The 25,994-nt window shown below is 33.3% G+C and overlaps 1 protein-coding gene across 1 annotated transcript; it reads left to right on the forward strand.

Annotated features, from left to right (window-relative positions):
- Positions 1–4: 4 nt before the first annotated feature.
- LOC114335014 (bifunctional phosphoribosylaminoimidazole carboxylase/phosphoribosylaminoimidazole succinocarboxamide synthetase) lies at positions 5–25,679 on the forward strand. The gene is made up of 5 exons (XM_028285168.2): positions 5–317; positions 3,267–3,470; positions 6,431–6,688; positions 13,743–13,868; positions 24,946–25,679. The coding sequence occupies exons 1-5, from the start codon at positions 299–301 to the stop codon at positions 25,608–25,610; spliced, it is 1,272 nt and encodes a 423-aa protein (XP_028140969.1). The 5' UTR covers positions 5–298; the 3' UTR covers positions 25,611–25,679.
- Positions 25,680–25,994: the final 315 nt, after the last annotated feature.

Consider the following 25,994-nt stretch of genomic DNA (forward strand, 5'->3'; position numbering starts at 1 on the left):
TTTCGGTTTCTTGCTCCAAGATTCTTGATCAATATCAATAAACAACTTAGTAACAACATTTTTTGTGTAATATTGGGTTAAATTAAGAACAAATAACATCTTACGACATTAATAATTATTTCTAATCAACAATTGTGACGCATGCGTTGATAAATTGTTCAACTAATAAAAAGCTAAACGAGGTCCCGCTCTTTGGAGTTCACGTTCAATAAAATACCTTTTAAGATACCTTTTAGTATTGTAGAATTTGGTATTGGTTGTTTCTTTAGTTTATTAAATAATTCATCATCCAGTAGAAATGGCTTCAGTGAAAGAAAGTAAGTAACTTTAGTTTTCTTTATTTGAACTTTGAAAAGTTATGTCTTGTTAACATAACAAAGTTATGGCTTGATAGCCCAGGTTTTTGTTTTTTTAATTATTTAATATTAAGCAAAACATTTTAGACTATCTTCAATATGTATAAGGAATTTTAATATTTCAAATAAATTCGGTTTTTAAACCTAACCTAAAATTTAGGGAAATTGGTAGTGGTTATGAAACCGGATGCCGGTCCGTTAAAGAATAAGATTTTCAAGTATACAGGGTGTAACAAAAAGGTAGGTTATAAATTTAATCACATATTCTGGGACCAAAAATAGTTCGATTGAATCTAACTTACCTTAGTACAAGTGTGCACATAAAAAAAGTTACAGCCCTTTGAAGTTACAAAATGAAAATGGATGTTTTCCAATATATTGAAAAATGAGATTTTATATTGAAAATGGACATGTGGCTTTGTTATGGCAGGAACATCTTTAAAAAAATAACAGTGAAATTTGTGCACCCCACAAAAATTTTATGGGGTCTGTTCCCTTAAATCCCTCCAAATGTTTGTGTATGTTAAAATAAATTATTATTGTAGTATCATTAGTTAAACACAATATTTTTAAATCTTTATTGCCTCTTAATACTTTTTCAATAAGCCAGTTTTATCGAGATGCAGCTTCTTTTTTAATGTTTCAAAATTTCTGAGTACCTAACAAAATGTAAATTATAAATATATTTTCATATTATTACCAGGTCTCTATAATCTTCTTACCATTTACAAATATGTGGTGGATTTTACAAATTGCTTGATAAAAACTGGATTATCTAAAAGTATTAAGAAGCAAAAAGGTTTTAAAAACATTGTGTTTAACTTTAACTAATGGTACTACAATAATAATTTAATTGGAACATACACAAACATTAAGGGTATTTAACAGAACAAAATCCCCATAAAATTTTTAAGGAGTGCACAAATTTCACTGTTTTTTTAAGAAAGCCACATGTTCAATTTCAATATAAAATCTCGAACAGTTTTCTATATATGGGAAAAAATCGATTTCCATTTTATAACTTCAAAGGGATGTAACTTTTTTATGTGCACATTTGTACTAAGGTAAGTTAGGTTCAATGGAACTATTTTAGGTCCCAGAAATTATGATTTAATGTATGACCTATCTTTTTCTTACACCCTGTATAAATGGTTCAAAGTACGTATATAAAAAGATGAATACGCTGATACAAAGATTGATAAATTTTGAAATAAAAAGATGGTTAAACATAAAAGTAAAGCGTTTTAATAAAATAGGTCCCTAAAATCTGTGAAATAAGTCATCTCAGTAGCTAAGATGAAGATAATAATAATAAGAGACTGGAACGAAGCATAATGTAAAATCAAAAAGAAATTATAAAAATGGAAGACCAACCAAAGAGGAAGCCTATAAAATTTATTAGAAAAAATTAGGAGAAAAACCGTATTAGCTGAGGTTGTTTTAAACAACAATGATTTATGATTTACTTTTTACTCATTTTAAAATATACACTTATTAACAGACCACTTCATTTTTCCTATATTCCTTGTTTAAAAAACTCATACTGTTAAAAACTTTTTAATAATAATATATTAGCACTTCGAGCCAAGCAGGCTCATACCTTGGTTTATAATCATCCTCCATTTTTGTTTGTTCTTCTCTTTTTCTTTCCAATTGTTTACATTGAGATACCTCAGGTTGTCATTAACTTCATGACTTCATCTGGTCCTTGGGCTTCCTTTTTTAGTTTTTCCCACGTGTAGCGCTTTAAAAGATTTTAACTTGGGTCATTCTTTGGACATGTCCCAATCATCATAAGTCTTTGTTCTCTTACTACTGCAATTACATTAGGCTCCTTATATAATTCTTCTAACTCTTTTTTTTTTGTTCTTCATATCTACTGATTGTGTATCATTTACCCCCCAAATATAATTCGAAGTATTTTTCTTTGCCATACTTATTTATTTATTTATTTATTAACGGGATAAACCCAATACATATAAAAGACAATAAAGCAGAGCTTTCGTCTTAATAATGAAAATATAAAATTTAGATACATGTAAAACTACAACTAGGTATAAAACACAAACATAAAAAATAAAAAAAATACTTGTATCATTGACTGCTCAGTTTTTGTCATAGTCCAGGTTTCTGAGGCAAACGTAACTATTGGTCTTATTACAGTTTTATATGTTCTTAATTTAGCTGTCTTGGATATATTTTTGCTTCTGAGTATTCTATTGAGTGCATACATGCAACTATTTCCTGTCATTAGTCTTTTGTGTATTTCGTTCCAGATATGGGCCATTCCACGAACATACGCCTGTTTTGGATTACTTCGACAAAGAATATTTTACTGTGCAACATAAGAAAGTAAATGGCGCTAATAATTATTCCAATAAACAACAATGTAATTTGCAATTTACTTTCGTTCTTCTTATTTTGCATAGTAAAATATTCGTTGTCGAAGTAATCCAAAACAGGCGTATGTTCGTGGAATAGGGATTACTTGGTTTACTCGAAAATATAATCCCTAAATATTCAAATCACTTGACCTGTTCAAATTTATACATTTTTCCTTTATCCGTTGTTATTAAATATTATCCATATTCAAATTCCTTGTATGTCCATTCCATGTACTTAGTTTTTGTTTACATAGAGTCCTTTCTCTTGACCTACCTTTTCTAGTTATTCCACTAGCTTTTTTAATTCTTTCTTGCTTCTGGACAGAATTACTACATGCCAAACATTGATGTTTTTCTGATATATGTGACCTAATCTGTCAATATTAGCCTCTACAGAGACAACAGACCTCCTTACTCCTTCTCTCACTTTTTTTTTGTTAGTTTATTATTTATCTTCTATTATTTTCGGGTAAAAATTTTTTGTCTTTCATTATTTCTTATTATATTATTTGATTTATATTTTTAGTTGGAGGATACAAATTAGGTAACCTAATCATTGAAGGAAAAACAAAACAGGTTTACGATGTACCCTCTGTGCCTGGACATTGTATCTTGTTAAGCAAAGACAGAATCACCGCTGGAGATGGTGTCAAGGCTCATGATTTGGCTGGAAAATCTGTTATCTCAAATAAAACCAATGGAAAAGTTTTCGAAATCTTGAGGAAAGTTGGTAAGTACAGATTAATTCATATACAGAGTGAGTTTTATATGTATAATGAACGCCTCAATTATTTCGGAAACAGCTTGCATGATTTTTATAGGGTTTTGTGAGTAAGGGTCTTGTGATGCGGATTTTATGATGATATTTACATTGTTGTCAGATCTTCCGTTTGTCTGGAAATCTAATGAACTTTCTTATTTCAAATGGAACACCCTGTATATTTTTTACGTTTTGAAGTCCTCAAGAAATATTGATTATTCTTCATGTAATGTTCCCTATACCTAAATGCCATAATTTCGGAGTTATTGCTACATTTATTTAAACATTTTTTTAACGAATTATAAAAATGATTTTTTTCGCTCCGGGCCTCCGGGCAGATTGAATCATTCGGAACAAAAAAGGTCCTTTATAATTTTTCACGAAAGTTTATCGTTTTCGAGTTATAAACAATCTAAAACTGAAAAAAAAAACTAAAAATTGCGATTTTCGAGGAGCAAAAGCACACATAAAAATATTATTTTATTTATTTATTTATTTATTTATTTATTTATTTATTTATTTAACGGGACGAACCCTTTTTCCTTACAAGAAATTACAATATATACTTATAATTAACATATAAACTGTAGTCATATATTACATATTTTAAAAGTAGGTATTAATAACATTAATGTCTCAATTTCTTCAAAGAATTATTGAATGCAGACACTGATGGATTAAACAATTCAACACTATCTTGCAAATGATTGGCAGTTTTCATCATCCTTGTGATTGTCTCATTTTTACCATAATTAGTGTGGTGAGACTTCAGTCTAAATAGATCAGAAGAATGTGTTCTTCTAGAATTTACATTAAAAACAATTAATTCTAGCAGTTCCGGACAATCAACAAAACCATTAAGAATTTTATACAAAAAACGCAAGTCACACTCAGATTCTCTATTTTCCAAAGTTTTCATATTAAGTTGACAAAGAATATAGTTATAATCACAGTTAGTTCTATTGAAACCCATTTTATACCTGCAAATTCTTAGGAATTTATTCTGAACTCGTTCTAACTGATCAATGTACGTATTATAATAAGGATACCAAATAATATTACAATATTCCAAAATGGACCGAACTAGAGAACAATACAAAATTTTGAAAGTAAATACTGAAAATTCCTGGGAGTTCCTCTGAACAAAGCCGAGCATCCTATAAGCCCGCGACGTAATATCATTAATATGCCTATCAAACATTAGTCTCTGATCAAATGTAATTCCGAGGTCTCTAATTTGATTAACTTCCGTAACTGATACGTCCTTAAGTATGTATGTTCTATCTAACTGATGTTTAGTATTTCTAGAAAACGTAATTTTGTAGCACTTTTTAAGATTTAAATACAAGGCATTGATGTCACACCAACGAGATAAATTAAGTCAGACTGGAGAGCATCCATATCAGAGGTATTTTTAATTGCTTTAAAAATTTTTATGTCATCAGCAAACAGCAGAAATTCACTATTATTAATTACTGATGATATATCATTCACAAAAAGATTAAATAGAAGTGGGCCTAAGTGAGAACCTTGAGGAACACCCGAGGTAACACTAATGGCTTCAGAAACAAAATCACCATATTTCACTATTTGTGAACGATCTGTTAAATGACTCCTGATCCAACCCAATAAATCATCTCCAATTCCATATCCACGAAGTTTAGCAATTAATATTTCATGATTCACCCTGTCAAATGCTTTGGTAAAATCAGCATATATGGAGTCAACTTGGTTACCCGATTCCAAAGAATCAACAATGAAGTTTTTAAAATGAGATTTGTATAAGTAAACTTCTTCTGAGAGAAACCATGTTGTTGACCGACAATTAAATTTTTACGGTCGTAGGTTAACATCTGGTTAACAAAAAAATCAAGCAACTTCGGTAGTTCAGACTGCATAAAACCGCCCTGTAATTTTCAACATTATTATTTTTACCAGATTTAAAAATGGGCTTTAAAAAACTCACTTTCCAAAAATCAAGAAATGTAGAAGAAGTTAATGACATATTGAATAATAACTGAATAGGTTTTGCAAGAGTGAATAAACATTTTTTAATAAAATACATTGGTATACCATCCGGACCCGCTGTGTTATTTTAATTACAAAGTGTCTAAATTCAAGCTCAAATTTTATTCTATCAGTTCCCGAAAAGTATTTTGGGCTTGTTTCATTTTAAAATATTATTTCTTAGTTGTTAATGTAGCTTCGTCCTCTCATAAACTCATAAGCGATTCATTAACAAATAAAAAACACTATTTTAAAATAAAACATGGCAAAAATTCTTATCGGGATCTGATAGCTGATAGAAGGAAGTTTGAACTTGAATTGAGGCACATCGCAATTTCAAAAATACCAATTTTTCTTGTGTTTTTGAACATTGAAAATCATCATTTTTCGTTTTTGTAATTTCGTTTTCGTAATTTGTTTAAAACTCGAAAATGATCCACTTTAGAGAAAAAATATGAGACCTTTTTTGTTCCTAATGATCCAAAAAAACTTCAAATAATATTTGCCCTTGCCGAAAAAATTGATTTTTATAATTTGTTTAAAAAAATTGTTTAAATAAATATAGCAATAACTCCGAAATTATGGTATTTAGATATAGGGAACATACATGAAAAATAATCAGTATTTCTTAAGAGTTCAAAACGCAAAAATATACAGGTTGTTGCATTTTAAATAAGAAGGTTCATTAGATTTCCAGAAAAACGAAAGATCTGACAACAATGTAAACACCATCATATTATCAGCCGCATTACAAGACCCTTGCTCACTAAAACCTATAAATATCTTGCAAGTCGTTTCTGAAATAATTGAGGCTTTCCATACATAAAACTCTATACCTAATATAAATTATTATTATTGGAGAAAAAAAGAGAAAACTCAGAATTTTTCTATCTACCATACTCACTTCTTAAATTTTATTTAAGGTATGAAAACTGCCTATGTAAAATCAGTATCTGACAATGCCTTCCTTTCCAAAAAATGTGAAATGATCCCCATCGAATGGGTTACTAGACGTCTGGCTACAGGATCATTCTTACGCAGACATCCAGGTGTTAAGGAAGGATTCCGCTTTACTCCAGTCAAACATGAAACTTTCTTCAAGGATGATGCCAACCACGATCCCCAATGGTCTGAAGAACAAATCATTTCTGCTGAATTCAAGGTCAATGGTGTTGTGATTGGTAAGTACCTAATAAGTTTGAGCTTTAGCTATTAGGAAATTCCAGTATGTGTTCAAATATGTAAATGTAGATTTTGCTGATGACTCAAATGCTCTGTTCTGGAAAAAACATTAGAAACTCAGAAATCCTCACAGTAACAGAGCAAACTCTAAGCAAGGCTGAACAGTGGTTCAGTGGAAACAGACTGTTGCTTAATACTAATAAGACAGTTTTTGTTTACTATAGAACCAGTCAGTCATGAGAACAGTTCACAGTGACAAAAAAACTGAATAGAGCCTGCTACTCAAAAGCTACCTGGACCTTAGTGTCAGTATATTATGCGAACTTTTATTCTGTTATATAATATGGAGTAATCTTCTGGAGTGCTGAGGTGGATAGCTCATGTGTCTTTATAGTCAAAAAAAGGCAGTCCTGGTGATCTTAGGATTAGAGACGGGAGAATATTGTAGAGGCTGATTCAAACTACTCAATATATTCACTTTCTCAGCCATCTATATATTTGAATGATATTATGTTCCTCTTTAAAAACTTTACTTTGTTTTATCACCTGCTTCCAAATCATGAATATCATACCTCCTCCTAAGTGCCTTCTCTATTGAGGTTGGCGATCAATATGACAAACTTCTCTCTGTTCTGGGCTTGATGGATTAAGTCATTCCCTGTCGTGGGTCCAATCTCTGATGTTTCGGAGCCAGGTTTTTTTCGTTCTTCCTATACCCCTTTTACCTTCGATTTTGCCTTCTAATATTACCTGGAGCTGCTCAAATTCCCTATGGCGCATTATGTGTCCTGGGTATGACGTCTTTCTAATTTTGATTGTATTGACCAGATGAGGACGTGTGTTCATTATTTCCAGTACTTCTTCATTTGTAATCCTGCTGGTCCAGCTTATTCTTAGCATTTGGCGGTACATCCACATTTCGAATGAATTCAGTTTGTTGACGTCATACTGTTTTAATGTCCAGGTCTCACAGCCATATAGTAATAGAGACACCCATAATACTTTAGTGTTCTCAATCTTATTGTGACTGATAGCTTGGGGTTACAGAGCATTTTATGCATGTTCATGAAGCCAGATCTTGCTATTTTAATGCGTCTTCTAATTTTTTTTTTAGTGATCTATTGATTTGTAGATACCATTAGATAGATACCATTGATTTGTATGTTGGGTGTAATTTGTTCATGGGGGTTCTTGTGGAATACCAATATTTTGGTTTTGGAAAGATTAATATCCAAGCCCAGTCTGTGACTTTCTTCTGATAGTATGTTCATCAATATTTTTAGTTGGTCTTCTGTTTCCGCTAATACTACGGTGTCATCGGTATATCTTACATTGTTAATGATAATGCCATTGACTCTGGCACCTTCAGGGCGATCTTCAAGAGAAGCTCTGATGATATATTCGGCATAGGCGTTAAATAGTAGAGGGGACAAAATGCACCCTTGACGCACTCCTCGTTCTATGTTTACATAATTGGTATTTCCGTTGTCTGTTCGAACACATCCTGTGTGGTTCCAGTATGTATTGCTTATTTATGTCGTGTCCGTCCAGCCCTACTTCTTTTAGCACCTCAAACAATTTTTCGTGTCTAATGCGGTCGAGTGCCTTTCTATAATCGACAAAGTACACATACAGCTGTTTTTGAACCTCGAGATACCTTTCTGCCATTAGTGTCAATCCCATAATTGCTTCTCTGGTGCCTGTACCTTTTCTAAAACCATATTGAGAACGACTCAGGTATTCTTCACACTATCTTCACATAAAAATGTTAGCGGCATGACTCATTAGGGATACAGTTCGATGGTCTTCACATTTCCTTGCTTTTTGTTTTTTAGGAAGAGCTAATATGTGGATGTTAGTCAGTCATGTGGTAGAGTGCCATGCAGTGGCGGCTCGTCAGAGGAGGCAAGGTAGGCTCAGCCTCCCCATAAATTTTTTACACACTCTATACTGTTTTGTTTATCATGAATCGCGAAAACAACAATTACTCTCACTATTATACAACGTGTAAATTCCATATTATCACTAATTATCCATACGTACGGAGCATTAGCATTAGAACGCATGATCGCGTCTCAGTTTTATTACATATTATTGTAGGCAGGACCCTGGGTTATCCCGAGATGCACGAACGGAGCCGAGAAGCCCAGCATTCTCCGCTGCTAATGCTCCGTGCAGCGCAGCAGGCGTTTACGGAGACCCGGTCTCCTAACAGTGGCATCTACGGCGCCATCACACGCTGCCCGGAGATATACCAAGGGAGGCAGAATAGCTTCTCAGCTCCGTTGGGTGGTTGGGTGCGTCTCGGGACAACGAATTTTAGGGTCCTGACTAAAAATAATGAAAAATCTAAAAGTTCGAATTTTGTTATGAAATTTGGTATGTGGGGTTATAATAATATTTGGAACAACTTGCTCAAATAACTTTTTCCGATATCTCTAACTCAAAGCAAAATATCGGTAATTTATCGTGTTTTTGAATTCGCAGTAGGCCGCGTTTAGAATTAAAAAAATTCAGTTGAGTATCTTAAAAAATTTGAAGCTTCATTATGTATGGACTGCAAAACTTCAAATCTGTATTTATTTTGATATGCATAGGTATCTATTTACAAATAGATGGAATTGTTAACAAATAAACGACACAAACTTTGGTATTAAACTTTTACTATTAGACTAACTATTTTCAAAATGATAATATCAAGAAATTATGAATTAGGATGATATTATGAAATGTAAATAAAAAATGGTCAAAAGATGGGGCCTTAAATTACATTTTTTGGCGCATTTTTTTGCTAGTGCAAAGGACATCGCACACATCTTATGGGAAAATATAATGTCACTCAAATTCAATAAAATTTATACGAATAGATTCGTTTTAAATTAACTCTCAATTCTTATCATTGCGCCAACTCTTAATTATGATTAATTACGGCGCAAATTGCAATTAAAGTTTATCGAAATCACATTTTTGGAGTCTATAAACGTGTCAGTTATAATCACTATTGCTCTGGGTGCTATTCAAAACAGCTTAAACCCCGCTGGGCCTAAGCGGATTAGTGAAACTATTATAATAAGATGCTTAAGAGCTCGAGAAGATTTATGAACTAACTATAATTTGGGTATTTTAAAATATTTTTTCTCTCTCTAACTTATGTACTTACCCATTTGATTTCAGATTGATTTATATCAATTTCTGCTCTTATTATTGAAAATTAAGAGTTGCCGCAATGATAAGAATTGATCGTTAAATTGAAACGAATATATTCATATAAATTTTATTGAATTTGAGTGACATTATATTTTCCATAAGATGTGTGCGATGTCCTTTGTCTAGATATTTTACAGTTAGGTATAGCCTCCCCTATTGTAAAAATCACGAGCCGCCACTGGTGCCATGTTCATATAATGTTAAAGAGGTAGCTTAATTTCCTGTCAGCATTATCACTTACAGTCCGTCTAATTTACTTACCGTTGCACGTCATTATCTAAGTTAGAGACCTAAGTTGACATTGTTGCCCAATTACAAAAAATTCTTGAATTCATTTTAACTCAAATACATCACACAATTTTTGCGGAAGTGGATTATACAGCAAAACAAATTAATATTCAATGTAAATAAATAAAAACTTTAGAAATAGAAAACAAGAATTAAGTTATAATCTTACGTTAAAGTACATAATAAAAACAGTAAATATAATGAAACAAATAAAATACTTATAGTAAAGAATATAAACAAATATGAAGTGTCATCACCGCAACTGTCAAATAAATGTTACCAACATAGAGGTATATATTGACATAGAGAGAGTGTCATTCAAAGCGAAGTGACGACACCATCTTTTTTCTTTGGATTAATGCTGTTTCACTCTTACGCATATTAAGCTGCGACAGTTGTCCTCCTCTTCCGTGCCTACACTCACACCTTAATGTCATCTTAGTTTCTCGGTACAATGTGCTAGAAAGAGATAGCGCAAACCAGTCGAAGAGATCTTGTCGTCAGGACGCTCGGAGTGAAGGCTCACTCTATGTTAATATATACCTCAATGGTTACCAATTTATGCCAAAATTATCACCGTTCGATTATAGTTACAGTGTATTCCGAACAAATCTGCTTCATAAAAACGCTTTATAATCCATTTATACAAATTAAATCAAACATATTATTGTGTATTTTTTTAAGTTAGCATTAAAAGAAATCTTTAAATATTATTTCTACGCGTATATAATAAAATATGCCTAGTGGCTGTAACGCCAGTATACTCGGCAAAGTGATTCTAAAAAAGAACACACCTACCGCCTAAATATTTCGTGTTGGTATCACGTGACGTCACGGGCTATGTCGCGGATGACGTGCAACGGTAAGTAAATTAGATGGAGATAGGTGTTTAAAATGTTCGGCAGTTGTCATCATATAAGAAGCCTTATATATGTAATATCATACAAGAAGCCTTAATTTGAATTTACCACTTCACCGATTGTCTCTAACAGAGAGAAGTCCTTTGTATGTGTGTGCTAAATTTTACAACAGTCTGTCATCTGACATTCAACGGGAAACAAATTATAAAGCTTTTAAAATAAAGGTTTTTCAACACTTGGTTACCATTGAGCCCTACACTGTGGTGAGGTGCCTGGCTGATCCGCATATGTACAGAGTTTTTTAACGCTTCTACGTTAATTCTTTTCTCTTTTAACTTCTCTGACTATTTTGCATTGGATATTCTAGCTCTTAGTTTCGTTAGCACTAAATAGCGGCCCTACAGATGACCAGCATCTGCACATACGTCTATTACGTAGCTGAAAAATATTATAATAATTAAAATAACTCAAAATAATAAAAAACAAGTCACTGGATTTTATTTGAAAAAAAAAATGTTTGGTTGACTTGTTTGAGAAATTATTTTTGGACAGCAAAAATAACGAAACTATTTCATCACTTCTCAATTACACTAGATATGTCTTACGCAACAACCGTTCGATGTACCAAAGAATCTTTATCTCCGCAAAGTTCAAGATCACCAACACATTGTTAACACATCGGTCAGCTTTTATCGGTGGAATTTTTCGACGTTTTTCTTCGTTTTATTGAACCTTTTATTTTTTTAAATCGATCATTGTTAATGTGTTATTTTTTAGTTTTTGTAAACAAAGGCCTATCGGGAATAATGAGCTAGGAGGAGACTATTTTTTGTTTAGATAGTTGTTATGTTGGGTATTTCCAAATGACAATTATTGCGATGGATTGCTCATAAAAAATCCATTATTTCAGTTTTCGTGTCGATATTAGATGTCAATAAGTCATAAATATACATATTGTCGACATACAGACATTTGAACTTTAGGGTCAATGAGAGTTCTTCTTAATAAATGTTTAACAGGTGAGAGAGTGCCAGATAGCCGGCAAAATGCCCAATTTTATGGCACAAAAAGTGCGATAAACAGAACATCGAAAATTATCCACCCATAAGCCTACTCCTCAGGGATACAGAATGGCTAACCGAACCATGAAAATACTTTGCTAGGTAGATGATGCTATCTTAATAGCCAAAAACGAAGATGACTTACAATGACTACTACAAACATTTAAAATAACCGCCGAAAATTATAACCTGAAACTATCAACAGAGAAAACCCAATCGATGGTAATATCCAAGAACCCAATCAGATGTAAATTAGTAGTGGATGATCATATAATCGAACAGGTAATGTATTGTAGATACCTGGGTGTGGAAATATAATCTAGTGACAGGAATCTGTGGCAAGAAACAAAACAGCAGGCAACGAAAGTAGCGAGAATATCTTGCTTCCTGAGAGATATCATCTGGCGGAATAAATGTATGAGCACGGAATTCAAAGTCCGCATTTATAAGACATGTGTTAGACCCGTACTGACATACGCAGCTGTGACAAGAGCCGAGACAACAAAAACGAAACAAATAATGAGAACAGAGATGAAAACCCTGAGATCCATAAGAGGTATTACACTCAGCTCAGAGATAGGATACAAAACGAAGACACATTGAGAGAGAGAGATATAGGTATTCAAGAAGCAGTGGGATGGACAAGAGCACGACGACGCGCATGTGGAGAGACCACGTAGATCGGATGGACCATGAACGTTTGACGAAATGGGCGAAGACACAGAAGCCCAACACCAAGCGGCTCATAGGAAAACCCCCCAAAAAACCATGGTATAAGAGCTGGAGCTCCGGATCGCAGCAGAGACTGCTACAGAAGAAACAGGACATAGTCCTATTAAAAGAAGAAAAGAAGCCTACTCCCGCATTCTTACAAAGTTCTTACAACATCCATACAAAAATTACTTTTTTTATAAAAGTGTAATTTATTTAGTATTATTGCATTAACCTTATATGTCAAATATTTATCTTCATACCTCACATCCAATATGGTCTAGTGGCTAGGATACCTGGCTTTCACCCAGGAGGCTCGGATTCGACTTCCTGCATCGGAAATTCTTTTTGTTTTTAAAATTTAGATTTTGATTTGAAAAACAATTGTTTTATAATTTTTTTTATATTGTGTCTTATAAATAATAAAAACGTGGAAGAGTCCTTTTCATGAGCATTTTTCAATGCGTCACAAATGATAAAAAAAAGGTAAGTCCGTGATAATACACATTTATGACATTTATTCTAACATGACATTTTAGTTAAATCTGACAGTTGTCACATTTTATTTGTAATTTGGCATAAAAACAAATCCATTGTGTTTATTGCATTTATAAAATGGTATTTTCTTTTATTTGTATAGTCTTATAAATTGTACAGATTATATTCGTAGATATATTATATATAATTCGTAAATAATTTTTTTTTCGATTATAGCGCCATCTATCGACAACTAGAGTAACTAGAATAAATGTTATAAATGTCTGTAATCACAGACGTGCCTTTTTTCTGTCACATACAATTTAATGCGTTAGAAATAAATCGAAAAACTGTGACGCACTGAAAAATGCTCATGAAATGGACTCTATTATAAAAATTCCTTTTTTTTTATAAAAGTGTAATTATTTTATCTTTATTTTAACTTTAAGGAAAACACGAAGTAGATTTAATGACTAAAACATCAATCATAGTTTTCGAAATCCTCGAAAAAGTTTGGGCAACAAGAAATTGTGCACTTATAGACATGAAGATCGAATTTGGAGTTGATGATCAAGGTAAGAAATTCAAGTTTTATAAAAAAATTATCATTGTGCCTCATCATTCGATTTTATTCACAAACATCTTTTTCATTTTTCATAGTAATTGAATACAAATAAGAGTTGGATTTTGAAAGGTGTGAAGTTGTACTTTTTTATAATTCGAAAGACAGAATGTTAAAAATCTAACTTTACATACTAAACTTATTTATGTGAGTTCTTAATTTTATAAGTAGAAAAAAACAGCCATAAATCATTTGTTTACTTTGAGACTTCTCCCACACTGAAAAGTCTCTTATCTTACATATTTTGTTTTTATAAACACCAATAAGATGCTTAAGAGCATTACAATCTGATGATCAAACAATACGATCAATGAGTAACTTTCTTCTGGCCCAAATTATTACTAAAAACTTGAGACTAAGGGCAAACTCACTAGTATCCCTTCTTCTTCTTCAAGTGCCATCTCCGCGACGAAGGTCGGCAATCATCCTAGCTATTCGGTCTTTAGAGACGGCTGCTCTGAAAAGTTTATTTGATGTACATCCGTACCATTCTCCCAGGTTGCACAGCCACGATATTCTGCGTGTCTAGTAATATCCCTTAGGTTCTGTTAATTTATTGCACAAATATTAACCTATACCATTATTTGCACTATACTTGCTTTTCACTTAACTAACTCGAAGGGTTTCTTCCTCTTGACTCTTTTAGCCAGATCTGTGTTGTCGGGGAGCTGGATGGCCTCAACACTCAACATTGACGTGTTGAAGATGCCGTTGTTCGTGACTCTTGACAAATTGTTTGATGGCCTTGTTAACAGTATCCATTTCTAGGTGCCTATGGAGATAACAGTTCCTATAGCGTTAACAATTCTTCATTGCACTTTGTTTTGGAATCACTGTATGATGAAATTACTCTTACTACCACAACCCCACAGCTGGATGACATAATGTCTATATAGGTTTTAGAATCTGTTTGTACAACAGTATTTTGTCATAGATTGACGGGGTGGATTGTCTTCCCAATAGCCATTTTTTATACGTGATGTTGAACTGTTCTCTTTTCTGTTTAACATGGACCCTCCAGCGTAGCCTAGCGTCTAATGTAATACCCAAATACTTTGCGGTATCGGCATATGGTATCTGAGTATTATTTACATTAACAGAACTGTGTTGTTTATTTCTTGGCTATTATCCGGCTCGAAGGACCATGTATAAGTTCGGCTCAGCTGTACCTTCGATCGCCGATAGTGAAACACCAAATTAAAGATGAAACTTTATTTCTCTAACTACACACTAGGGGCTGTCCGTTAATCATGTGAGGCTCAAAAGGGGGGGAAGGTTCCATAAAAAATCACGAAACATCACAAGGAGGGAGGGGGTCTAGTAATAATATCACGTGTATTTATTTTTTAAGAAAAATGCCCGAAACTCAACTGAAAAGTGGCGTTACATGTATTTATTTTTTCGTCAAATGCACACAAAAATCGAAAGTGGCATTGGTGTGACTGATAAAAAAAATCATTTCTCATTTTAATATTATATAAACCAACAACACATTAACTTTCTTTGGTTCCACCCAAATTTCTGTAGCGACACGTGATACTTTACATTGTAATTATTTTAAGTGCCTAGATAAGAAAGGACTCTTACGAATTCTTTTGTTTTGAATGTACCACCAGATGTTTCCACTTAGGAATACTGGTCAGGACTCTGCTGTCTTCGATATGGGCATGGGCTTTTAGTTTTAACATATGTATTATACCTACTATCTGATAAATTGGTAAAAGGGTGGGAGTTATTCTGTTGTTTTGGCACTGAATATCTACGAATCTATGTAAGAATCGGAGGCACATTTCTTCTTGGATCTTAACAATAGAGTATTTGATATATTCAAACATAATATGTTTATTGTTACACAATTTTGTACAGGGTGATCAAAATATTATACTATTCTATTGACAAACTCAATATTTTAGCTCATATATCAATACTTCAAAAGTATTGCCCATGCCCTACACAACTTAGTCAAGCATGATCTAGAGCAGGGGTGGGCAAAAGCCGGCCGGCGGGCCGGATCCGGCCCTTTTGCTTACTTTATCCGGTCCGTTGAAAAATCCCGCAAGCAATTTTTTTAAAAGGATAGGCGCAATGCTTTTTGAATGCATTCATTTTTTTCGAATCCGAGAAAACTAATAAGTATTTTTGAAAAATTTAAACGCTGAATGAAATATTACATTATTGCCTAGGGCCGAAAGTCCCTGAAAACTTCTATGTTTATTTTAATAAGTCACAGGGGTGAAAAAAAAGAGGAAATTGTATGTGTTGGTTAATTTCAAATATCTCATTCAAAACAAACTGTTTGTTTATTCCAAGGGATTTTCGGCCCTCCGTAATAATGTAATCTTTCATTCTGCATTTAAATTTTTTAAAAAGTTTTTTAGTTTTCTCAGGATTTGAAAAAAAGGAATGCATTTAAAAGCATTTGTCCGAAATTTTGCGCCCTTCATCTCTTTTATGCGATTTTGTTGAAATAAACAGTATTAGTGTTCGTAGTGTTCAATGAAATGAATCTCTATCTTCTGCTTTTCTTAACAGCATCTATGTTTAACCCGGTCCAGGCGCGAATATTTTTCGGCCAGGGTATTTGTCGTCTACCAGGACCCTTTTCTTTCGATTTTGCCCTTCATAATCAGCTGCTGCAACAACTTACTACAACGTACTTATCATTTCCAAGTATGTGACCTTTCTCCTTGCTGTCTTTCTCCTTTTAATGATTTCTCACCATTTCGTTCGTAATATGATCGGTCCATGGTATTTTCAAAATTTTCCTAAAAAGCCACATCTCAAAAGCTTCCAGCTTTCTCATTAAGTCAGCATTAACAATCCAATAAACGAGAATAGAGTGAACATACCATTTTTATTATTATCCCGGTGTTTTATAGGGTTCTCTACCTTCCGGTTCCCAGTTTACAGCTTCGTTCGTCCGTCGGTGCATTCGCCAGGGTGAAGGTTTCTTTTTGACATTACCTTCTGAATGCCACAGAGCTAGGATTGTTTCGGCCCTCCTTTCCTTCCCTTGGCGTCAATTTTAAAATTTGTTTTGGCAGTCTGTCGTCGTCCATTCTTTCTGCATGACCATACCAGATCAGTTGTCTCCTTTGAATTTCGTCAGTGATGGTTGACTTGACATAACGTTTTACCATTCGATATCAGATTTGCAGATTGAATCTTTGGTTACTCAGAAATTTCCTTATCTTCATAAAGGCTGCTCTTGAATTTTTGAATTTCATTTTTTATCTGGATACTTGCTATGACCACGTTAAAAATTTCGTAATTTTACTGGGAACAAGTGGTTCGCATGTACACCCACACCCAACTATGACAATTTATTATTAGTATTATCTATTATTAACAGTCAAATGTCTTTGTCCAAATTCTTTAAAATGATACGTATAATATTGTTGTCAAAAAAATTTCTTGGGCAGAGAAAAACATCCACCAAAAACTAGCGTGTGCGCAGTGTACATACTGGGTACGGTATAGGTCTCTGGCCCGGGAGACATTTTGAAAATTCCATTTTTGCCCGCGCTTAAAAGTATTTGCCCACCCCTGATCTAGAGCAATATTTATCTTTACAAATGCACTTGGTATAAGCGCGTTCAATCGCGTTGAGAGAAGAATGGCGCCTTTCAGCCCGGAATTATGTGGACTTAAGCAGGCCGCGCACTGAATCGGCATAGAGCGATCGGCTCGGCTAAGAGCAATCGGCAGATTTTGCTATACATGGAAATAAATGAGCCACCGCGCACCGCCTAAGAACGTTCGACTGCCGATTGCTCTTAGCCGAGCGGATCGCTCTATGCCGATTCAGTGCGTGGCCTGCTTTATTTACACTTCCGCACGATTCTTATGGAACCCATTTGGATAAACAAGGGAGAACAAAAGATCATGACCTTGAAAAAAAGAACTTTCAGAAGGCTGGTGAAGTTCTCTCAGAAGTATGGAGTAATACGGTTATTGACGGCCGTGGCGTCGTAGCAGAGTATGTCAAGCCAGATAACATTGTCGAAAGTTTTATTCCAGATCTATCTTCCCAGCAGTGGTATAGCGAGCATGTGTGAGAAAGTCAATATTTGCTTTAGGTATATAATATGATATTTAGGTATATAATATATAATATGCGGAGTTCTATACGATTTATTCTTTCGGAACGATTCGTTATACCTCCTTACCCGATTTTGCAGCCGTTCGGTGGCCTATATATTCCAGAACCTCAAGAGCATGATGACAAGATCCATCATGCTCCATTTCTTCTGCGACGTTCTCTCGAAATTACTCCAACGTATGAATGCTTCGGCAAATTGATTTATGACCTGTATTGCCCTAGCCTGCAGAATAGTGCAGAAGGATCATCAGATACTTTTGAAAGGACATGTCAGCGGTGTGCACTGGACTTCTGTACAAAGAAAAAAGCTAAAGCGCATGTGAATACTTGTCACAAGCAACTGAATCTGAGCAATAACACTCTTAGAGATGCACAATGTTCGTCCTTCCTGCATCCTCACGCGACGATCGAACGGTAGATCGAGAGAGATTATCTGCGTAGTGCGCGAAAATAATGACGCCGAATGGCTTGATGAAACTGATGTTGATCTTCAACAAAGCACTGTACCAACAACTGACTTGCTAGATGCTTATCCAGTTATTGGTGTTGAAGAAAGTCTTGTTCATTAGTGATCCGAAGATACCGTACATTAAATAATGTTTATGTATAATACATTGTATTTAATACTAATATAGTACAAAAATGTTTTTCGCATTTTTTTCATTATTTTTGTCAGTCAAAAACGACCTGCAACCTTTCTGTCTACCTCTAAACGTTATTATTGTAGTTTTTAATTTTTTGATAAAAAAAATTGATGATAATCAATTTTTGATAAATCTTAAACCTCACCATGTATCACCAATGGGGGGGGGGGGTTAAAAATGCCAAAAAAAACATCACTTGATTAATGGACGGCCCCCTATACCCGGGAGGCCTTAAAATTCTACTGATTGGCGGAGCCTTACTGCACGACTGGTTTGACTGTTAAACTGATAATCATTGAAAAAAGAACCTTGAAAAGATGAAGGATGATGCTATATGTTGATTGTTTGAAGTGAATCGAAGGAATGCATTTAAAGGCACATCTTAACTGATTGAAATGACTCGAAGGAATGAATCTTATGTATACTTTCTCTTAGCGGCAATTTGAATTGGGTCATAACCCACGCGACTAACAAACAAAGGTTTTTATTTAGTCATCAAATTAATATGCAATTGCCCAAAAATATTATTTATGATTTGCAATTAGTTAACTAAATTAGTAGCCCGCACATGTGTAAATATAATAACAAATTTCGTTAGGGGGTGATATACGGAGTGATAAAAAGATTGTTTAATATCGAATATGAAAATTGAATGTTTGACATTAAACACATAGATGACGAAGGTCTTTCAGCATTTTGTCTTTTTCCACACTATCAAAAGCTTGTTTTAAGTCTATATTATACATATACATATACAAATATATAGTATAGTCCTATGTCGTATTCATAAGCTTTTTCTTGTGGTCGTAAAATCGTAAAGTACGTAAAATCCTTTACTAGGTCAATTAAATGACATTTTTACTTTAATGTGACCTTAGTACAAATGATTGTACTGCAATTACCAAATTAATTTTAAATGAAAAATAGCAGCGCCGTGATTAAATAAAAGAAAAAAGATAGTAAACAATTCATTACGAAACCTCTAACGATAACGTCTAATTCGGTGTAATCCTATAAATATTTTCTAAATCTAATGAGGCCCGGGGAGAAAACAATATTGTAACATATCTTCCAGTGACCTATTGAACTATTGCAGTAAAGTCTTAACTTAAAAGTGTCCGTAGTTACGTCAGAAAATTACACCGATGATGTGCTATTTTTGAAATTGATTATCCACCAATAACAAAATTTCAAAATTTATTTACAATATCAGCTGATATGTTTGTGTTCATAAAATTATTTTTAAGCCTTTATCAATTGCTTTTATCCAGTTGCTAGCAGGGGATACATTGATTTTTCTTAAACATTGATAACATATCGTTGTTTCTTACTCGTATGTTCGTATTTGTTTATTGCTTTCCGCATATTATTATCTATCTATCTATAGTAAAATTCCAAAGAAGAATTCTGTGTTAGGTAATAACCAGAACCTAAAAAATTTAAGACCAAAATGCACCATTTTAGTACAGTCATTGAAGCTTTTTAGCTCAGAAATTTTTTACTATGAACCGATTTACATGAAATTTTGGAATTAGGCTTATCCTACCCTTAACTTCAAAAGTGATATTGACCCGAACTCAGTTTTCACCCTGGGGGTGGTTGCCACCCCTTTTCAGTGGTGGAATTTTTTTTTTCAAGATAACCTCAGATATCGATAGAAGGCCTAATTATAAGCAAAAAATGTCGTATAAAGTTTTTTCAAAAACCCAATACTTTTCAAGTTATTGTCAATTGAAAATTTTGAATTTTCTCACGATTTTCAACAGTTTTTTGCAAATATCTCCAAAAATATGCATTTTAACGATAATATAATGAACACAATTGTAGCAGGTAAAAAAATGAACAAATTGGTTTTTTAAAGTGCAATATTAAGCAAGATATTGAAGATCAAAGCCGTTTTTTATTTTGTGTGAAATTTAATTGATGTATTCAATGCCATGCTAATGAGAAAGAATTTTATAGTACTTAAAATAAGCTTTAAAATGAGCACTGTTAAAAATCTTTTGTACGTAAAATGAGTGAGCTGTAATGAAAAAACGAGGAACATCTAATGGTTTTTTTTAATCAATGGATTTCATAAGTGCATTTCCACCACAATTAAAATTAATCGTATTTCGTCTAGAAACAACTTTAATATAAAGAGTTTGATGGATTCTAGCAGTTTCGCTGCTTTGGAATACATATTTTTTGGTACTTTGATACTTTGGAATACAATACGTGGAACACATATTTTTTGAAAAAATCACGCTTTTAAGAAAAAAAAATTTCGAACTTTTAAAAACCACCCACTTTTCATAATATCTCAAGAACAATACGTAAAAAAGTGTAATAATAAGAAATAGGCTTTTTTGAGAAAAATTTTGGTTTGTTTGTTTTTCCTATCACATAAAAATTGACGAAGATATGCTTGATTAAAGAGCGCGCACAGTCTCTCTCGAGCCCTTTGACCCTTCACCGTTTCAAAATAAAAGGTTTTTCACTACATACATATTATAATAAAAAAATTTGGAGCTCTTTTAATTACCTTCAAAATGGTTGTTTACAAGTTGTGATAGCTTCAAAATTGAAGTAGTTATGGCCCAAAAACTAATCGTATTTTTTTCTACTTAGTAAACTAAATATTTTTAAATGTATAATCATACATATTCAATGTTTTAATTTAGGGGTAGTTTTAAGGGTTAAAGAACTTGAGCATATGATTTTCCAGCATAGCTTTTTCGAGAACGTGGAACGATATTTAAATCCTTTTTACTTCATCAAATGAAATTTTTTATACAATTTTTAATCGAGGGGTTGATTTTAAGGGTTGAAAGGGGTTAACAATTATATAGTTAAGATAGAGAACGTAAAATATTATTTACTCATATTATTTAAGTCTTCTTGACAAACCAAATTAATTTTTTGTAAATTTTTTCTAATTAGGGCTTGTTTTTAAGGGTTGAAAGGGGGTTAATAATATGATAATTAGGATAGAGAATGTAAAATATCATTTACTCTATATTTAAATCTTTTTATGTCATACTAAATTAATTTTTTGTAAATTTTTTCGATTGAGGGGTTGTTTGCAAGGGTTGTACAGTTTTCAAGGGGATGAAAATGAGTTTAACATGAGGTTATTGTGTTAGAAAACATTTCACAATGTCACTATTTATTATTAAACGCGTTTTCTTGCGATAAAATGGCTCAATGTCAATTTTTCCATTAAGGGGTTGTTTTCACCCCTTAAAAATAAAAAACAGAGTTCGGGTCAATATCACTTTTGAAGTTAAGGGTAAGATAAGCCTAATTCCAAATCTCATGTAAATCGGTTCATAGTAAAAAATTTCGGAGGTAAAAACCTATTTTATGATTCAATGACTGCACTATTTTTAGACCTTTCGTCTACCAGTAAAAAGTAAAGCATTTTGAACGAATTTAAAGGTTTTTATTATGAGGTATTTGAACTCCTAAATGATAGAGCTTCAGTGAAAACACGCCATCGGGTTCTATTTTGCACTTAGGATTTTCCTTGACTTGACCTCTTATCTCGCCCACGATGGATCTTCTCCAAGTTTGTGCTGAGCGACCTTTTTTCTTTTTCTTTGGGGATTCTAATCTAGGGCAGTCTTTTGCAATACTGGAACTATTTTTCGGAGTGTGTGACCGATCTAACCCCTCTTTTTGGACTTTATTTCATTTTCTACACTCTGTTGTTCGGTCAGGTGTAGTAGATCTTCATTTCTGATGATTCTTCGTAAACATACGATAACAAAGACCTGCAGTGTCACTGGGTGTTTGTCACTTTCCAGGTTTCACATCCGCAACAGAGAACAGAGATGACATTTGACTGGAATATTCGGATCTTTGTCCTTGTCGTATACTCTCCCGACCTCCCAACAGGATTGAGCATACTGAAAGCTTGTTTAGTTAGTACTGCCTTAAAAAGCTGGTTAGACGAGCAATTAATCCAGTCTTTGAGATTTGCAATTCATTCGTCATGATATTCTGCAGAAGCTAGCGCTTTGCAGTTTTGTTTCTTTTGAAAATCTTCACAAGACTTCTATATTCGTGACTTTGTCTGCGTAAGATATTCTCAGGATTCTTCTGTATAGCCACATCTCGAAAACTTTCACTTTACTCATCATCGCCTTAGTATATTAGGATACTAATACTACTACATAATATATAGGGTGAGGCAGATAAAGGGCCTATTAGAAATATCTCGAGAACTAAAGGCAACAGAATCATGAAAATTGGAATGAAGGGGTTTTGAAGAGTGATCTATTTAATGAAAATATTTTCATCAATTTTCTACTTCCGGTTATACCGGAAGTTGCTTATAACTTCGTTTTTTTAAATGGGACACCCTGTATATTTTTACGTTTTTGGATTTTCCTCGATGTCTCCTTTCTTAATATATGAGGTTTTATATTATTATACAGGGTAGTTTAAAAGATAAGTACGTGTTTTTATTAATTTCGTAGCAACTTTCACACCCTGTAGAATTATAGTACTTTGACATCAAAAACTCTATTTACGTTCAGATGATTTTCATAATAGTCTACTATTGTTAAACATTATTAGTATAGCCATATATTGAATTTTAGTATACAGGATTGGTCAAAACACGGAATGAATATTTTCTGAGTTTTCTTAAATGGAACACCCTGTATTTTAGTATTGTAATGAAATGATATTTTATGGTACTTTTTTTATTTTATAAGTATTCCCTATACCTAACTGCTTTAATTTGTGAGTTATTGGTAATTCAAGCTAAACATTAATTGCAACAAAAAATACGTGAAATTTTATTAGGTTGGCCTTGAAAATATTCAGTCACAAATAATTTTTCGGAAATAAATACATATTAAAATCTAGACTGATCGTTAAAATTCCCAATATTGGTTGAGCTATCAAAATACTTGCGTAGTTAAGGTTGTTGGTGCGATTAACAATTAAGCACAAATTAAAGCAGTTAGGTATAGGGAATGCCTAAGAAATAAAAAAAGTAACATAAATATCATTTCATTACAATACTAAAATACAGGGTGTTCCATTTAAGAAAACTCAGAAAATACTCATTCTGAGTTTCGACCAACCGTGTATACTAAAATTTAACAATTAGCTATACTAATAATTTCTGACAATAGTAGACTATATTAAAAATCATTTGAACATAAATAAAGTTTTTGATGTCAAACTACTCCAATTCTATAGGGTGTGAAAGTTGCTAGGAAATTAATAAAAAAACGTAATTATCTTTTAAACTACCCTGTATAACAATACAAAACCTCATATTTTAAGAAATAAGACTTCGAGTAGAATCCAAAAATGTAAAAATATACAGGGTGTCCCATTTAAAAAAACGAAGTTATAAGCAACTTCCGGTATAACCGGAAGTAGCAAATAGATGAAAATATTTTCATTAAATAGATCACTCTTCAAAACCCCTTCTGCAATTTTCATGGGTCTGTTGCCTTTATTTCTCGAGATATTTCTAATAGGCGCTTTATCTGCCTCACCCTGTATAGTAGGGTACTAAAAAACCTAAGAATTCGTAATTTTCAATAAATGTTAATAACTATTGTAAGAAATTAACCTACAAAAACTCTGATTGGCGATGTTAAGTCACAATGACGACCTCTCGTGGATTTCGGCGGAACTAAAATTGAGGGCGTTTTTCTTTTTATTGGCCTGCTATAATGGGGATTTTTAATGTCAAATTGTTGTTAAAATCGTTGTCAGTATTTTCGAAAATCAATAAAGTGAAAAATTTAGTAGTCCCATCGATTAATCTATCAGCATCAGTAGAATCAAAAGAACGTGTGCGTCCTAAATTTACGCCAAATATCCTGCAACACAACGCACACACATAAGAACACTTTTGATAAAAGGTTTCTAAGCTTTTAATTAAATCTTTTGTATTAAAATTTATTAATTCTATTGATTTTAGAAAATGCTGACAACGATTTTAACAACAATTTGACATTATAACCCCCATTATAGCAGGCCAATAAAAAGAAAAACGCCCTCAATTTTAGTTCCACCGAAATCCGCGAGAGGTCGTCATTGTGACTTAACATCGCTAATATTGCATAGAAAGTTGGGTCTTATCTAACATCAAATAGAGCATACACATTATAAAAAGAAACAACAATCAAACCATTTAAATTTCATTCCAACAACCATATTGATCAGCTTTCCGGAGGTCTGTACACATCCAAATTTCCTGAACCATTCCTCAAGCCCATCACATGCCAAATTCTTTATTTTGGTTAGTTTCAAATGGAATATTTCTTTTATAGGAAACTTACTAGTAGCTGACGTTATAGACTCTGATTCCTGGCGTCTTTGGCCTTCTGGAGACAAACGTCTGATGGTAGACAAACAGGTCTACAGAAATCTAACAACAGTAACAGACAAGGATCTCGACACAGTAAAAAGGAACTTCGAATGGATCGCTGATCAGTTGGACCATCTAATCCCTCCCAACAACCATCTGGTGGTCATTATCATGGGCAGCCCTGCAGATAAAGATCATTGCAACAAAATCAAGCAGCAGTGCGAAGATCTAGGTCTTAATGTAGAAATAAGAGTAGCTTCAGCTCACAAAACTACTGATTTTGCTCTTGAACTAGTGAGTTATTATGAAGGTATGAACATTCCTCTTATTTTCATCGCTGTAGCTGGACGATCAAACGGTTTGGGTCCAGTGATCTCTGGAAACACAGATTATCCCGTTATTAACTGCCCACCTGGATCAAGAGATGATTTGTCGAGGGATATTTGGTCTAGTGTTAATGTACCTTCAGGTTTGGGATGTAGTACAGTCATCTACCCAGAAACTGCAGCTCTTTGTGCAGCCACTAACATCGCCATGACTAACTATATTGTCTGGAGCAGACTGCGTCTTAGAAGGCTGGGATATTTCGAGTCGTTGCCAAAAGCCGATAAGGCAATGAGAAGTTAATTTTAAGGTTTTTGTTTTGATATCTTTATTACGTTAAATTTTTACTTTTGAATATATTCTTTTGTAGTATTCAGTTTATTTAATTTACCCTCATATCCTAAACAAATCCAAACAGAAAAAAACATTACATTACTGAGGAAACTCGAAAACTCTAATATTTAGAATCGGCAAGCACGGAAAGATACAGAGTAGGTACAGAAACGCCAATATAAACAAACGTATAAAAGACGCAAAATAGAAAACTGATATACAGTAGAGACAAAAATAACCATATTAAATACTTTCTTGACTTGGCTGACCACAGGAGATCAAGAAGACAGAAAAAAGTAAATTAGGCAGACTTATGAAACAAAAAAGAAATACCTAATGAGCAAAAAAAATTAA

Source organism: Diabrotica virgifera, chromosome 5, assembly GCF_917563875.1.
Source record: "Diabrotica virgifera virgifera chromosome 5, PGI_DIABVI_V3a".
NCBI classification, from domain to species: Eukaryota; Metazoa; Arthropoda; class Insecta; order Coleoptera; family Chrysomelidae; genus Diabrotica; species Diabrotica virgifera.